This window comes from Hemiscyllium ocellatum, chromosome 6 (genome assembly GCF_020745735.1).
Source record: "Hemiscyllium ocellatum isolate sHemOce1 chromosome 6, sHemOce1.pat.X.cur, whole genome shotgun sequence".
Lineage (NCBI taxonomy): Eukaryota > Metazoa > Chordata > Chondrichthyes > Orectolobiformes > Hemiscylliidae > Hemiscyllium > Hemiscyllium ocellatum.
In genome coordinates, this window is record NC_083406.1 from 76,995,374 (window position 1) to 77,013,068 (window position 17,695).

At 40.7% G+C, this 17,695-nt stretch overlaps 1 protein-coding gene across 4 annotated transcripts in view; it reads left to right on the forward strand.

Annotated features, from left to right (window-relative positions):
• The window catches only part of LOC132816757 (glutamate receptor 4), a 249,369-nt gene that overhangs the window by 21,629 nt on the left and 210,045 nt on the right, over positions 1-17,695 (forward strand). For all 4 annotated transcript variants that reach the window (XM_060826672.1, XM_060826673.1, XM_060826674.1 and 1 more), the window contains exon 3: positions 540-779. In XM_060826672.1, coding sequence (XP_060682655.1) covers positions 540-779 — 240 coding nt within the window. The remainder of the gene's footprint in view (positions 1-539; positions 780-17,695) is intronic.

Below are 17,695 nucleotides of genomic sequence, written 5' to 3' on the forward strand. Positions count from 1 at the left end.
AAGAAACATTGGTTGAGGCCAATATTGGCCATGCATTCCCATGTAGATAATTAACCTGTTGATGCTAACTTAATACTCGGGTTTGTCACTGTTGGCCTCCTGGAACTTATGAAACTGAGTCAGAGCAAAGTCACCAGATTCAGAAAAGGTCAGGGGGAGAAGGAAAGCTGAAGAAAACAAAATGAAATGTTGAGTTTTGACTTTTTGTTTTAGTAATACATTTTGAAGATAAAATATAAACCTTGAATGTTTGTCATTAGTGCAGTGACAAACCGTGAAAGATAGGCAGGCTTCACTCTAAAATACTCCAATCCTTTTTTGTAAACTAAATGGCAACACATGGTATCTTCTTATTAGTTGAAGTATCATATTCATTCTGCATATGCAGATCAATTGTACAAGAAGACGTAAATGCCTTCAGTTATTCCCATTCCATTTATAAACTAACAAGTGTGTAAATTTGCCACTAAACTGTACCTAGAAATACTGGTGTGAATAAATATGATGACAATCATGATTTATTATTCTTCTCTTTGCAGTCTGTTCTCAGTACTCGAGAGGAGTATTTGCCATCTTTGGGATGTATGACAAGAGGTCTGTGCATACACTGACATCGTTCTGTGGAGCGCTGCACATATCTTTGATCACACCAAGCTTCCCGACAGAGGGTGAGAGTCAATTTGTGCTCCAACTGCGACCATCTTTGAGAGGGGCATTGCTCAGCCTGCTCGATCACTATGAGTGGACTAAATTTGTCTTCCTCTATGACACTGACAGAGGTGAGTTTAGCCCCTTCACAGTTCCTGAAAATACATCTTCACTTGGCTTTGAGCCTGGCAGTATTTGAAACATTCAGTGAATGCTGCAGCCACAAAAGGAAGTATAAGATTTGGGTTTGTTGGTGTTAATTTTTCTCAATGAAAATGAGTCGTGAGAAGTTTTTTCGAGTTAATCAGCAGTTTCATTTTTGGACCAGATTTAGATCTGTATACTTGTTACAATCGGATAGCTATTTGAAAGAAAGAATTTGAATTCTGATGAGGTTGTTGTCACATAAAGCAGAGCAGGAAAGCTCACCTCCGACTTTAATATAGAAGGTTTGTTTGTTCATTAAAATTAATAACTAAGCAACATCTGTACATCATCAAATAGTGTCACACAACTGATGCTTTCTTTGCCTTTATAAAATTTGCAAGTTCAAAATGATCTTCTTTCAGTTGAGCAAGTTCCAGTAACTTCTGAGGGGTGAAAATTGAACTTTTGTACATCTAACCACTTTAATTTATCATCTTTTAAAGTATTTTTTTTATTCAATGTACTTTGTTTTAAAATGTAACATGAATTGTTTACCTATGGAAATTGTTCAAGCTGTTCTGACTGGAGGTTTATTAGCCCCAGTATGTCTGTTAATGTAATAGTTCCTACAAAGAGCCGAGTGTGGCTTCGGGTGGTAGTTGATTAGTAAATGCTAAATCCTGATGCAAATTGCAGGATGATATTGCCACCTGCTGGCTGTGAAAATAGACCACACATTTTCTTCTGTAGGTGCAATAACGATACTCTTAAGTAGACCACAATTGCATTTCTTTTCATCTTTTCCCCTTCATCTTGATTATTTTCATGTTAACAACAAAAGCTAGTTCTGAGAAAACACTTTCTCCAAAACAGAAGAAGACTTTTCCTGAATATATGAATATATGAAATTTTTACCTGGAATTGACATGCACATTATTCAGTCAATTAAGACCGTTCAAGTGAAGAAACTGGTAGCAATAAGTGTCTTTTGTTTTCTGGTCCTTGTTGAGTGTATACAGAAAATATAAGGTGATTTTTGTGTGCATATTAAGAGGCTAACTCAATATCTGTTCTATGTTCAATGTGGCGTCAACTCCATTGGTTTTGACATCTGAGTAATCATTGATGGATCCAACTGTTTGTGCTGGTTTCCAATGCACCAGATTAGACATTGGCTCCTGAGTTACTGTTATTGATTTCATTATTCTCCGCAATGCCGTGCAGTTTCTGTGTGAATGGAAATGTAGCGTGTTGTGGAATGAAACATCAACTTTAATATTTGTTTAACCAGGAGCCGCATAAAACCCATGTTTACATTGAACTAGTCAAGTGTGTGTAAAACGTGCAAATTACATGTTTTGTGAATGATTGTCCATGTGTGCCGGCTTTTACATTATGTCCCTGGCAGTAAATGGCATTCACTTCTTTTTATGGATAGTTGAAATGTCTAAAATATTCTTTGTGAAAAGACAATACATACTTTATATCTTAAATTTTAAAAACAAGTTCCCCTCTGTGTTAATGCACTGTGCGGTATTCTTACAAACTGCTGCTGTGTTAGATTTTTTGTTTACCATCAGACGTAGTGATTCCAATGGTGTCTCCTACACAGAAATATCTTCCATCTTTTTAAATGCAAATACTCCCGTGTCTTAAATCAGTTGTTTTTATAAACATCCCAACGGCCTCTCTTCCTGTTAGCTCAAACTCCTGCAGCCTCAACACCTACCTAGAAATCTGCATTCATCAATTTTTAAACTTTGTGTGTCTCCAGATTCCCTTCCCATCATTGGGGGTCATGCCAATTAGAATTGAAGTGGTGTTGTGTGGAGATGATAATTCTTAAAAAGGTGCAAAGTAAAGTAGGCTATTTACACATTCAGAGACGAATGCTTCACTGAGAGTCCTTGTCTGGAACCTTTTGGTTGTGATGGGTTCAAGCATGCAGATGGTATTTAAATTGAAACGCCACCAAACAAAAAGCAAAAGACAGATTTTTATAATCACTTATTTTACAATCAACATTTGCTTTACTCAATAGATAATAGCCAAGATTACATTTAAAAAAATTTCAGGTGAGATAGCGACCCCTCCAGTCAGAATGTGTATCCTTTGTGCATATTAGTAAGTTGTATTTTTAAGAACAAAATTGTCAACTGATGTTCCTTAAGGAAATAAACCTTGAGGTCAGTTTCTTCAGATGAACAGTTAAATTTTTAAGTACGTCGACCATATCAGCCTGTCCCAGGGATTGGTCATCTTTGTTGGTTGGTCCTCATTTCCATTCTGTTGGCGGAATGCTTGCATATTTTGAGCAGTTTGCAGTCAGGTGAGGGTTAAACATCTAGGAGTTCTGCAGAGAGTCCAGGAACCACAGTAAGTTAAAGAAAGAATCTGGGAGATGGTTCTGAATGGAGATAAGGGCTTGTAGCAGCAGGGGGACAGGTATGAATAAGGCATCCTGAGCCCACAGGAATCAATGTTAAAACCTTTTTTTTCTGGAGCAACCACTAGTGGTGCTTTAAAAGCCACTGATATGCCAGACAGTACCAAATGTCAGTTAGCAAAGGTCAGCCCAATCATGTCTGTGCTAAATGAATGAGCAGCCCACTTATTCTAATAACTGCTTGTAGCAAGCTGGTCTGTCATCTTGCAAGTTACAGGTCTTCAGATATAGACCAAAGTTCCTATAGATCCAAGGTCTTTCAGCCCATCAAGTTTGCATCTGTCAAAACAACTACTTAACTATTCTAATTCTGTTTCCAGCAATTAACCCATTGCATTGCATGTCTTGGCATCACAAGAGCTTTAAAGCATGTAAATGCTTCTGGAACGTTTTGAATGTTTCTGCTTCTACCAACCTTATAAGCAGTGTGTTCCAAATTCCCACCACCCTCCGAGTGGAAAAATGTTTCTATCCCAGGATATTGTGGGAGGCTAGAGAAGAAATTGTGGGGCCCTGAGCTGAGATATTTGTATCATCTACTGCATAGGTGAGGTGCCAGAGGACTGGAGGGTGGCTAATGTTGTGCCTTTATTTCAGAAAGCCTGGAAGGAGAACTATCGACTGGCGAGTGTGACATCAGTGTTGGGTAAGTTGTTGGAGAGGATTCTGAGAGAAGAGACTTACATGTGTTTGGAGAGGCAAGGACTGATTAGGGATAGTCAGCATGGCCTTGTGTGTAGGAAATGCTGCCTCACAAACTTGATTGAGTTTTTTGAGGACATGACCAAAAAGATAGATGAGGGCAGAGCAGTTGATGTTGGCAAGGTACCACATGGTAGACTGCTTAGTAAAGTTAGATCACATGGGATTCAGGGAGCGCTTGCCAATTGGATTCAAAATTGGCTTGATAATAGGAGACAGGCTGTAGTGGTGGTGGGTTTGTTTTTAACTGGAGGCCTGTGACCAGTGGTGTTCCACAGGACCAGTGCTACATCCACTGTTGACATTTATATCAATGATTTGGATGAGAATTTGGGAGGCATGGTCAGTAAGTTTGTGGATGAAACCAAAATTGGTTGATATGTTGGACACTGAAGAAAGTTATCTGAGATTACAAGGGATCTTGATCAATTGGGTCAATGGGTTGAGGAGTGTCAGCTGGAATTTAACTTGCATTAATCCAAATTATTGCATTTTGGTAAAATGTACAAGGATAGGGCTTATACAGTTAATGGTAGGGCTCTGAGCAGTGTTATCAAACAGTGACCGAGGGATTCAGGTATATAGTACTTTGAAGGTTGTGTTACAAGTAGACAGGGTAGTAAAGAAGGTGATTAGCATGCTTGCCTTCATTGTTTAGATCATTGAGTGTAGGAGTTGGGGTGTCATGTTGAGGTTGTGCAGGACATTGATGAGGTTTGTTCTGGAGTACTGTGTACAATTCTGGTTGCCCTGTTATAGGAAGAATATTATTAAATTGCAGAAGGTTCAGAAAATGTTTAAAGGATTTTGCCAGAATTGGAGAGTTGGAGTTATAAGTAAAGGTTGAATAAGCTGAGACTTTATTCACTTGAGTGTTGGAGGTTGAGGGGTGGTCTTATAGAGGTTTATAATATCATGAGGGGCATGGATAAGGGGAGTAGCAAAAGTCTTTTCCCTAAGGTTGGGTGAGTTCAAAACTAGGGGTGCATATTTTCAAGTTGAGAGGAGAAATATTTGAAAGGATCTTGAGGGCTATTTATTTTCACACAGAGGATGGAATGAACTGCCAGAGGAAATGGTAGATGAAGATACAATTACAACATTTAAAAGACTTTTGGACAAGTACATAAATAGAAAAGATTTAGAGGTCATGGGCCAAATGCAGGCAGATGGGACTGGTTTCTTTTGGGGAAAAAGGCATCTATATCCGTGCTGTGTGTCTCTATCCCTTCTAAAGCCTCTGCCCCTTGTCATAAATTTATGCCCCTCCCACTGTCATGGACCTTCCTCCAAGGGGAAAAGTTCCTTCCTGTCTAAGCTATCTATATCCCCTATGATTTTATATCCCTATCGCGTCACCCCTCGGTCTCCTCTGCTCCAAGGAAAACAACCCCAATTTATCCAACCTCTTTGTAACTACAACTCTCTAGCCAGATAATATTCTGGTGAATCCCCTCTGCAGCTTCTCTAATGCTATCATATCATTCCTATAATGTGAATTCCAGAACTGCACTCAATAACTAGCTGTGGTCTAACCAAAATTTTATACAGTTGCAGCATAATCTCTCAGTTCTTAAACTCTATACTTTGACTAATAAAGGTAAGTATTCCATGTACCTTCTAACTTTTTTAGCCATCTCTCTTGTTATCTTAAGAGTCTGGCAGACATGCACACCAAAGTCCCTCTGACCCTCTGTACTTCTAAAGGTTCTACCATTCATCATGTATTCCCTTACCTTGTTTGTCCTGCTCAAGTGTATCACCTCACAGCTATCCTGATTGAATTCCATTTTCCATGGATCAGCCCATCTGATCAGTCTGTCTCTTGTAATCTTTTAACAATTTTTTTTACAACATCCGCAAACTTACTGAGCAACTCTCCTACATTCTAGTCTAAATCACTTTTAATATATACCACAAAGAACCCCAACACTGCTTCCTGCTGACCCCCACTACACACATGCTTCCAATCACAAAAAACTCCTCTCAACCATCACCTTCTGCTTCCTGCCACTTAGCCAATTCTGGTTCTTTGGCTTCCATGGGATCTTAACTTTGCTACCAGCTTTCCATGGGAGACAACATCAAAAAATCTTGCTGAATTCCAAATAGACTGTCAAATGCATTGCGCTCATCTACACACCTGGTCACTTCTTTGAAAACTCAATCAAATTGGTCAAACATGACCTCCCTTCAGAAACCCATGCTGACTGTTCCTAATTAATCCTTGCTTCTCCAAGTGCAGATTAATTCTATCACTCAGAACTACCATAAATAGTTTCCCCACCACAGATGGTGGGCAGCATGGTGGCACAGTAATTAGCACTGCTGCCTCACAGTGCCAGAGACCTGGGTTCAATTCCCACCTCAGGCAACTCTCTGTGTGGAGTTTGCACATTCTCCCTGTGTCTGCGTGGGTTTCCTCCCACAGTCCAAAAATATGCAGATTAGGTGAATTGGTCATGCTAAATTGCCCGTAGTATTAGGTGAAGGGGTAAATGTAGGGGAGTGGGTTGCAGATCGGTGTGGACTTGTTGGGCCGAAGGGCCTGTTTTCACACTGTAAGTAATCTAATCTAGACATTAGACTGACTGGCCCATAATTTCCTAGGTTATCTCTCTTGCTATCTTCTTGAACAATGATACCATATAGGCTGTCCTCTAGTTCTGTGACACTTCTCCTATAGTCAGAGAGGATTTCAAAATTATTGCCAGCACCCATGTTATTTTTTTCCTTACCTCACTCAACAGCATGGGATCCATTTCATCTGGTCCTTGGAGATTTAATTACTTTAAGCCTGCAATATGACTTGGAACCTCCTCTCTGTCCAGGCTAATTTATTTAAGTATATCATAGTTCTTCTCCCTTAATTCTATACCTACATTGTCACTCTTGACACAAAGAATTCACTTAGAATGCATCCTCTGGTTTGACGCACATGTCACCATTGTGGTCCTTAATGGGGTCCTACTTTCTTTTCCTTAAATGTCCTATTACCCTTAATATACTTGTAAAATAACAGGAGTTGTATCTATTTTACCTGTCATTATCCTTTCATAACCTCTTTTTGCTTTCCTAATTTAAGTTTCTCCCTGCACATTCTACTCTCCTCTAAAGCTCCTGATGTTTTGAGGCCTCCGTATCTGCCATAAGTCTCCCATTCTCATTTACCCAATCCTGTATATCTCTCTATCCAAAATTCACTATATTTGTTGATTCTACCCTTTACCTTTATTGGAACTGTTGGCCCTGTACACTCCCTATTTCCTTCCTGAATATGTCCCACAACTTTGTGTGAATTACCTAAACGTATCTGCTCCTAGTCCACTCTGGCCAAATTATATCTGGTCTTTTTTATAAATAACCTTCCCCCAGTTTAGAACTTCAATCCCACATCCTTTGTCCTTTTCCAGAACAATCTTGAAATAATAAAGTCATGATCACTGTCTGCAAAATGCTCCCTCACTGATAATTCAAGTCTGGCTTCATTACCTAAAACTAAATCCAACACATCCCTTCTCTTATTCAGCCTTCTACATACTGACTTCAAAAAGCTCTACTGGATGCATTTTAAGAATGCCACACCCTCTAATCTTTTTAGACAATAACTATCCCAACACCTTTTTCTGAAATTTCCCTACATAGCTGCTCTTCTGTTTCTCTCTGATTGTAATGGGGCCTGTAGTACACTCACAGCAATGTGATTGCTCATTTCTTGTTCTTCAAATTCTACTTTTAAATGAGTTGATGTTTTCTGTTCTCAGCAGTGAACGCTAGACACCTATCATCCACCTTCCTTGTGTCCCCTCTAATCCTTCTACAATCACCTTAAATCTGTGCATGCTGGTAATTGATTTCTTCACTAGGGGAAATGAGACTTCCATGCCCACTGTATCCAAGTCCCTCAATATTTTATACAGCACCTCAATTAAGCTGCCCCTCAGCCTTCTTTGGATAGGACAGGGTTGTTTCCTTTAGAATGGGCTTTCGTCATTGCTGCAGTTTTCAAAATGGCGGCAGTCAGACAGATGTGGAAACAGAGTGGTAAGTACTACACTGTGATTTTCATCATTCTATCTTTTGTTCCATCCTGGCAGAGAAGATGAAAATCATCTCCCATAACGTATTCTAACTTTAAACAAAATTGATATTCACTTATGTCTTTTCACCAATCCATCTCTTTGAGTGCCTTTGCTTTTGACAGTAACATTTGTTGGGCACAGAGGGGGTTCAACTTACAAATTTTAAGCTTTACAATGCTCTTTAAATGTTAATTCAGGACAAGCCAGCCTCTTTAAATCAGTAACTGAGAAAAGAAAATACTTAACATCACCATTTGTTTGAATTGGATATGATTTCCCTTTGTGTATATATAGATCAGTGTCTTCAGTCACGCTTGGTACTAATGAACATATACAGCTTGTTTTACTGGTCATAAATCCTGACCCTGGATAAGTGTAATGATGGGTATTGCCTTTACTGGTTGAGTGGTAACCTGGCAGGTGTGAGTTGGTGCCCGTGTGGAATGGATTTCCATTTGTATAGCACTTTTCATGATCTCCAATTAGTCTACTCAAGTTGATAGCTAGTGAGGGACTTGTGAAACACAGTTAGTGTTTTACTACAGGGAGCCAATTGTGCACAACAAGATAGCAGAAGCAGCAACAAAATTAATGACCAGACAATCTGCTCTTAGCAATGTTGGTTGAGGAATTAAGGAAGAGCCCAGGACACAGAGGAGAACATTCCTGTCCTCCAAGTAGTGCCACAGGATCATTTACATCCATCTTTACTGTTCAGACAAGTTTTCTGCTTCATTAGTTTTCTGCTGAAGAGGAGCATGAGTGTGCATTCATCTTAGTATTTCCCTTTTCACTCACACCCTTCTCCCACAATGACCTCTCCAATGCCTCTATCCTTAGAAGCACACAAGCATGCACATCTCCACCAATGCATGGGTAGTATCTGAGCAGGTATTTTGTTTCACACCTCTACTTTAAGAGACATTTTCACAGGCCTTATCAAAACCCTGGAAGGGTGCGTCTGAACTATCGGACTAGTGCACCTGACAAAATCTGCAGTGTGTTGTTCGTTAAACTGTGAGTCATTCTGAGCTATGAAAATAAAATGATTTACAAAATTAGGAATGATTTAATGTGAAAGGGAATTTAACATTCGAATAGGGACTTTGTTTTACTTGTTTTCTGGAACAACAACTAAGATAATGCAACTGTGAGAAAGGACATCCTCCAATTTCACAGTTATTGTGCTGTGGGGCAAAGGGGAGTCGTTATCAGCTATGCAATGTTCTCTTCTTTCAAATGGTCACATATTTGCTCACGTAGGATAGGTATAAGTATAAATTGACAGTTTGACAATCTAGGCAAAAGTGAGGACTGCAGATGCTGGAGATTAGAGTCAAGAGTGTGGTGCTGGAAAAGCACAGCCGGTCAGGCAGCATCTGAGGAGTGGGAAAATTGACATTTCAGACAAAAACCCTTCATCAGGTAGACAATCTATCCCTGAGCTAGCTAACATGTGACTATTATTTCTGACCTCTGCTGGCCAAGATGAATTCAGTAACACAGGTCCTCGAAAACAACGGGCTTAGTCCGCTAGGGCTGAGTGAGATGAGAGGATAGCAAATCAGAAACCCAAACCTTAGGATATAAAATGGAGGAGCTGGTGTTGGACTGGAGTAGCAAAAGTCAAAAATTACATAACACCAGGTTATAGTCCACAGGTTTATTTGAAATCGCAAGCTTTCGTAGCCCCCGTTCCTCCCTCAGGCAGCTAGTGTGAGAGAGAATACATCGGACACAGAATTTATAGTAAAAGATCAAAGTATCATGCAACTTATGCGAATGTATTGAACAAACTTAGATGACTATTAAGTCTTTAAACAGTTGGAATGGAGGTGTAGGTTTCGATTTATTAATATGTAAATCCCTACCCCAAGGTAACTTCAGGTTATGAATATGAAGCCATTGTTCCTCACACAGTACTGCTCGGACCAGGTCCAGCTATGACAACCTGTATGATATACAATAGTTTGTCCAAACTCACTCCTTTTTAGTGTAAGATTTAGTAGCATCTCCCAAGTGAATTCTCCCAGATCTCCAGACTCCAATTAGGACAGGGCACAGCCACTTTCCCACTCTGGATCAAAGATTCATGAACTGCCCTGACTTCAATTGAAGACCAAAGATAGGAAGTTGATTCCCACATAAGGGCCTCATCTAGCCTCTGCTGGCCTTTAACAAACCGTAGACGAGACAGTCAACATTTGTGGGACTTAAATAACCTTGCAGCATGTAACGGGGCCAGCCAGGTGGGCTTCATAGAGTGAGTTCTGTGATTGGGCCACATTAACAGCCCTCTGACAGATAAGGAGTATCAGACCTCCTGTTCCCTCGAAGAGCTGGCTCTAAGGGAGCTGGATCAGTGTCAAAGACATCCCATATGTCCTTGGTGATGAGAGCGTTATTTGTAGAGTTATATCAGTGGGGATAAGCTTAGGATATGCTCCTGAAGAAATTTGTTCACAACAGTCACCATTGAGTTGGGGTAATCATTTCTGGCACGATGCTGTTGTTTGGGAAGATTAAATCATTTGATCCTGCCATCGAAGACTGGACACAGTTTGTGGAAACAATGTGTTGATTTTTTTCCAGGCAAATGACATTTGGACAGATGAAAAGCAGCAAGTAATTCCCCTGAGAGCTTGTGGGCCCACAGCTTTTTTGGTTATTAGGAGCATAACTTTCCCTGAGGCACCAGATACTAAAACCTTTCAAGAGTTGACAGATTTAGTGAAGGAATATTACGATTCCAAGCCTCCTATAATTATAAGAAGCTATTGGTTTACTAGACAATTTGAGAACCAGGAGAATCTGCACCAGAATCTGATGAGGTGAAGATGAGTTGCAAAGGTGTGTGACTTTGGATTAACCCTTTATGAGATGCTGAGTGACCATTTGGTATGTGGGATTAGTGATGTAACCATGCAAAAGCACAGACTTGCTGAATCCCAACTGGACTTCTAACAGATACTACAACTAGCTTTATCATTAGAAAACGCGGCAAGTGAAGCAGATGAATTGCAGGGTATTCTGATAAAAGTTCGACTGGGATGACTGAGCTTAGGGGACACCAGTTGGATGAAAGCAACTTATAGCCTCGCTTAGAGCATATCGTGAATAGAGGGACTCTAGGATGGCACGCAGCAAAAGCCCAAAACAAAGCCAAGCCTTGGCTGAACGGTTAAAATTTTCTTCAACCCCTTGTGGTTGCTGCCAGTATGCAGACTCAAGACAGCAAAATAATTCCACAAGGTCTAAAGTGAGTAAGAGAACTCATAGGCCGGTATCCAGGAGAATGCACACTTCCAGTCAGAGCTGACAATATCAGATTTTGGATGCAGAAAGATGTGGACTGAGAAAACTGAAACAGCTGGTGGTGATGAGGGAATCCAAAGAGCCATCACAACTAGAACTGAAACCCTTTTGGACCCAGAGAGACCAGATCATTGTGGCGAACAGCATATTATGGGGAGCAAGAGTGATTGTCCTGAGCAAAGATCACCACCAGATACTGGTTGAATTCTATCAGGGTCATTAGTGATGTCCAAAATTAAAATATTGGTGAGACGTTATGTCTGGTAACCGGATTGGATGCAGACATAGCCACATTGGTGGGCAGTGCCCAAAATACCAACAAGGATGAAAATTACCATCAGCAGCTTCCCACATTGATGGGAATGGACGGGTTGGACTCAGTTACACGTTGACAATGCAGGTCCTTTCATGAGTTCAGTGTTCTTAGTCATTGTGGACACCCACTCAAAGTGGTTAGATGTGCATAGAATTCTATTGCCAAATACAGGAAAGACCATAGAAAAGCTGCACACATTCTCTAAACACACGGACTCCCAGAAGTCTTGGTCACAGATAATGGGCCATCCTTTACCAATAGGGAATTTGAATAGTTCTTAAAATCGAATGCTATTCAGCATATAAGGACAGCTTCATACCTTTCATCATCCAATGGTCTGGCAGAAAAAGCAGTCCAAACTTTGAAGGCAAGCTTAAAGAATCAATTTACAGCTTCACTAGATGCCAAACTGTCCAGGTTCCTATTTGATTATAGGACCAACCCTCGTGCAACTACAGGGATAGCTCCAGCAGAGTTGCTGATAGGGAGAAGACGCCACACCAGGTTAAATCTGATCTGCCCAGATCTGGAGGTGAATGGCCTCAGGAACACCAATGCCTGAAGCAAGCCTTACTAAACAAGAGAGATAGTTTACTTCAAGGGATGAAGTGTAGTGTAGGAACCATCAGAACCATCGGAATGGGTATGAGGCATGGTTGATGTGAGGTCAGGTCCAGTGACCTATAAAGTTCAGATAGCTGTGACGATCGTAAACAAGCATGTGGACCATATAAAAGCTGCAAACTTCCAAATGGTATAGGAGCAAAATGTGCCCAGCTCCTCAAGGGCCTTTCTGAATGATCTGGAACCAGTGGGTTCCCTCTCTCTCTCTCTCAGTTAAGTGTTGAAGATACCTGGGAATCTGCGATGGACACAGCAGGTTTCACCACCTCAACACCTTTGCCACCTGAAGAAGACAATGAATGTCATCTGAAACACTCTTGAGTGCAAGAGGTGAGCTACTGTGCATTACACACCTGCAGTTTCAGAGACAGAGTTGGAGGAACTGACCTGCTGCTAAAACTCCCCAGGAGCAACTATAGTAGAAAGAACTGGCCTGTGTCATCAAACTCAGATGGAGGGATATGGTGATTGTAATGAGGTCAGCAAGTGGACCTCATAGAATATGAGTTCCCTGATTGGACCAGGTTAACATCCCCAATCAGGGAGCCCTGGCTGACAGGTATAAACAGGAATGTCAGAGGAACTGGCTCTGAGGGAGCTGGATCAGTGTCGAGGAATATCCACTTGTAAATAAAAGGTGACTCGGTGACAGGATACCAGGTTTGGTGGAGTTATTTCACTGGCTTGCTGGCCACTGGGTGGGGTTCCTTTGTTGTCAGGCATTGAGTGGTCCTGAGATCTTTGCGCTGCCTTTTCTTTTGAACCCCTCTCTCGCTGTGAACCTTATTCAGCCCTTATTCCCGTGTAGTTTGAGTCCCTCACTGATCCTTGGCCTCTGGTGGCTGCAATCCCAATACCCACTGTTGCTCCTAGTTCTGCTGTCTATAATGAAGCGTTTGCCTTTGATCACTGGGGTGGCCTGTTGCTGACCACCTGAGTGCTCAATTGGCTCTTAGTATGACTCACTTTCCCAAAAGGAAACTGTGTGGACTCTCAGACTTTTCAGCCAGTGAAGTAAATTTAAAAACGCTTTGATTGGCAAATGAAGATTGGTTACTTCAATGAGATGATGGAGTATTGTACAATCAATGGAACTTCGCTCAGCAATGGCCTATTGTTGGAGAGGTTGGGGGAGGTGGATAAAATTTAATATCAGGGGCAGAAAATACATAGCAGAAAATTCATTCCCCACAATAGATATCACCTAATTTTCCTTCCCCTTGTCTTTGTATTGATCTGCCATCAGTGTAGTTTAAATGAGACAGTAAATTGGTTGTTCTATTTGCCTGTTCCGATGGATCCTACGACATTAATGGAATAGGAACAAGAATTTTTCTCCTGCTTTGGTCATTGGTTTAAGAAGTAATGTTAATGTTTGTGGGAAACTGCTGACGAGGACTGGTTGAGTTGTTTTTCTATAGAATTATGGTCACAGCAGTTTGAAAAAATGTAAATTACTGTATTGCATGCATGGAATTATTGCAGCAATATAATAGACACCGAAGAAGCATACAGCAGTCTTTTTCATTCTCCAAATAGGAGTTAGCTGGAAAAAGAGAAGAAAAACTTACAAGGAAGCAAAAACAGCTCATTTCACAGAAATTTTGTGAACAGACTTTATGAAGGTAGAAATTGAGTCCTAAATTCAACCCTTGACATCCTTTCAGTTCTATCCTGGATGGATGAAATGGAACTTGACAAATAATTGATTTCTCACACCAGTCTCGGGATAGTTGCGTGTTTCAAAATTTATTTCAACCCCTGGTTTTGAGAAATTAATTTGAAATGACATTTTGTCATATTCCCACGCAGAAATCAAATGTAGCCGTAAAAAGCTGCAGTAATACTGCAGAAGGCAACATTAACCATAAGCATAAACTCCATCTATTTATTTTCTTGATCTCAATTAATCTCAGTTCAGTGTCACTAAGAATATATCAACAAGAAATTATTCTGTGCTTTTATTTCTATTGGTGAAACCCCTGTGGCATTCCTTGCAATGAGTCAGATACATACTATTTTAATCAGAAGGGGTAGTTAGAAAATGAAAATACCAATTGACAAAATTTGAAAAGCAGGTGTACTCAGTGAAGTATTTGTTCCCTAGAATATCTGAAATCGCTATGATTTTTTTCTTTTCGGTAATGAACAGTGTGTTCGATACAATCACTGGCAGAAAGAGATTGGAATTCAATTCCATATTCAAGGTGCAAGTTTGAGAAAGCTCCCATTTAGAGAGATGTTGCGTTGTCAGGTTTATAGATGCTTGCTGAATCCAAATGCTGCTTAAAATTGTTAAGGTTAATTACATGCTGAATAAACTGTCATTGTTTTGCCACATCATACTGTTAAAAAACTTCCATGGTGGCTACCAATCAACCACCTGGGGACTTTGTAAAATTGGCTTCACACTGGTTACAGTTCCAATGCAAAGACTAACCTCCTGGAGGGCAGTCATACTGCTCCCTATAATGCAATCAAGCTCTCTTCACTTCTTAGTTCCACAATGATAAGGCACCATTTCGCTCCAAGTCAAGTTGTGCAGTGTAATGGAACTATTATGTCTAGGTACAATTTCTTTATGAAAGGTACATAATCCTGCATTAGTGAGCATTGTCCTTTGGTGAAATTTTCTCCCCAATATTGTCTGCTACTTTATTGAAATACTGACTTCAGTTGTCATTATTTTAAAAATTTCTACCATTATTATTTTTATTAAAGCATAAGAGAAACCAACAGAGTCCAATTTGTGTTATATACTGCACAAAGTAGGTAATCTTTAACTCTTGATATTAAACTAAATTTTCCAAATAAGCTGTTTAACAAAGATCCAAATCCATATTTTTTCAAAAAATAAAGACTTTGAAACTGCTATCATTATACTGTAACATCAATATTAAGAAGTAGGTACAACAGTGATAAAGTGTAATCCCACAATTCCATAACACACAGTGACAATGCTGTAGCATTGGCAAAGAATAGTTTAATAAAAATATTCAAAAACTCTATATTCGGCTGAGACATAACTGAACTTACAACAAGATGAAAAGTTCAAGTTACTTCTGGTCATGAAGTCAACAAACCTTTTGAGACTGCCTTCATAGTTGACAATGTTCTGCTTCAAGTCTGGTATAGACTTGTATTGTGGTACTCACTCTAAGGAAAAGCGTTAGCATCATAAGCACCACACAGTCTCGCTCGATCACCATCCATGAGCTCACTGATCTCCATTCGGTCTTGGTCCACCTTATCAGCACCAGGAATTTAAAGTTCCCATTCTTCTGTTCAAATTCCTACATTGTCATACACTTCTATTCTTTGTCATTAACCTTGCCATGTTTACACTCTCTCAATGCTGTATTCTTCCAATTCTATTCTCTTGTGTATTCATCGTGAGAGCTGTGTCTTCCACATTCTAAACCTTCCCTAAAGATTTCCACCTCTTTTCTGATAAAACTCTTCTTACAATCCATATGCGGAAGCTTATGTTTTTCTTTGGCTTTAAGTTGAGTTTGAGGTCATCAAGTTAATGTTCTCATCCTATTTCACCAGACACTCCTCATTAATAGTCTAGCACACCCCTATAGAGTGCCTCTTGTCCAATTTCTGCTGCATTTTACCATACACCGTTCCAAGAAGAACTCACCTCTCAGCGGATATCCTAGAATACCAGCATATCTCGGGCCTGTGCCATCTTTGAAAAATCGATGTGTGGGAGATGCCATGCACAGTTCCTAACATTTGTCCTGGATGTGGCAGGTGGGATACATCTGTACCTCACCCTGCAGGCAGGGGCCTGAAGGTCCTGCTGGACAATGCGGTGCCAATGTAGGATGCCCTGCGCAACACACCCCACCGTAATGACAATCAGTGGAGGCTAGGAAACTAGACCATACCAGCCTCATCAAAGATTGCCACCCTGGTTAAAACAGTCTCAACTATCTGGAGAATGCACTGTAATGGATGGAAAGGGTCAACATCTTTTTCCACTCCTCCAGTGAAGCTTCACCGTCTTTTCTTTAATATCGCACACTCATTCGTTCTATCTCTGTTACTGTATTACTGCATCAATCTCCCACCAAGGCCCATGCTGTACCACTATCACTATTGCATGCTACATCTTCCCTCACTCACTCTCATTCATTTTCTCTCCCATCGCTACCCAAAACAAAGCCCTGACATCAATATTATTCCTGATTATTCCTGATGAAGGACTTTTGCCCGAAACGTCTCCTCGGATGCTGCCTGAACTGCTGTGCTTGTCCAGCACCACTAATCCAAAATCTGGTTTCCAGCATCTGCAGTCATTGTTTTTACCCCCCAACACCAATAACCCTGCATGACCTCTGAGCTGCCTACTCACTCACTAGCCTTCCTGCACCAACAGGAATAACAGTGCCACTTGTTTTAAGCTACTGTACTGTCCCGTCTCGTTCCAAGAGGAACATGGCCAACAGTAGGGCAGAAGTAGTTGAGAATCAAGGGTGGTGTACAGTCTAATACTTGATTTTTCTATCTCTTTATGAAGAGAGGATTCTGACTCTGACCACCCTGAGAAACCCTGGACTGCTATTAGAAAGGCTTCTCTTAACTTGCTGTACCGAGACCTCTTAAGCAAAAATTATTCCCCCTTTGACTGAGACCTGCTGACAATTGTGAGAAACTTCCTGCCTTTATGAAAAATGGGTAGAGCAAGACTGAAGTAACATGAGCGTGGTACCTCTGGCTGAATTAGCAATACATTGTGAGGTAGGGATGTTGTGAGCATGTAGGTGAGGGAATGCTATGACAGGGAGTGAAGAGGTCAAGCCTAGTGCAGTTGATGAGTTGAGTGTGTCCCTAGAGCTTCACTACAATGATAGTTGCTAGTGCAGTTTAAAAGTGCAGAAACATGCTGCAAATGAATCAGAGATATGCCATAAGGATCTCAGAGGCTGGCACATGTCAGATGCCAATCTCTCTGGATATAGGATGCATGTGGCCAGCATCCAAGGAGCGTGCCCTGAGATGATGGTGCCCGGTGTCCACCATAAGGGTTAAATAGAACAGGTGTGAGTTAAATCCAGCAGGTTCTTGCAATGGTTTTGTTGTGTTTTCAGACATCAGGCTTATTTGGAGAGTTTTAAGTATTTCATTCCTGCAGTCTCTCTGCATTGCATTCACATCTTTCTATAGTGTGCCACTTCTGCAATTGTACTCCAGCTGAGGTCTAACAAGTGTTTTGGACAAGTTCAACATCTCCCATTTGCTCTTGAACTTTGAGGCCCCTATTCATAGAGGTGAGAATGTTGTATCGAGAGTGTGGTGCTGGGAAAGCACAGTCTGTCAGGCAGCATCCAAGGAGCAGGCGAATCGACAGTTTGGGCAAGAGCCCTTCATCAGGAATGAGGCTTGTAAGCTAAGGGGATGGAGAGA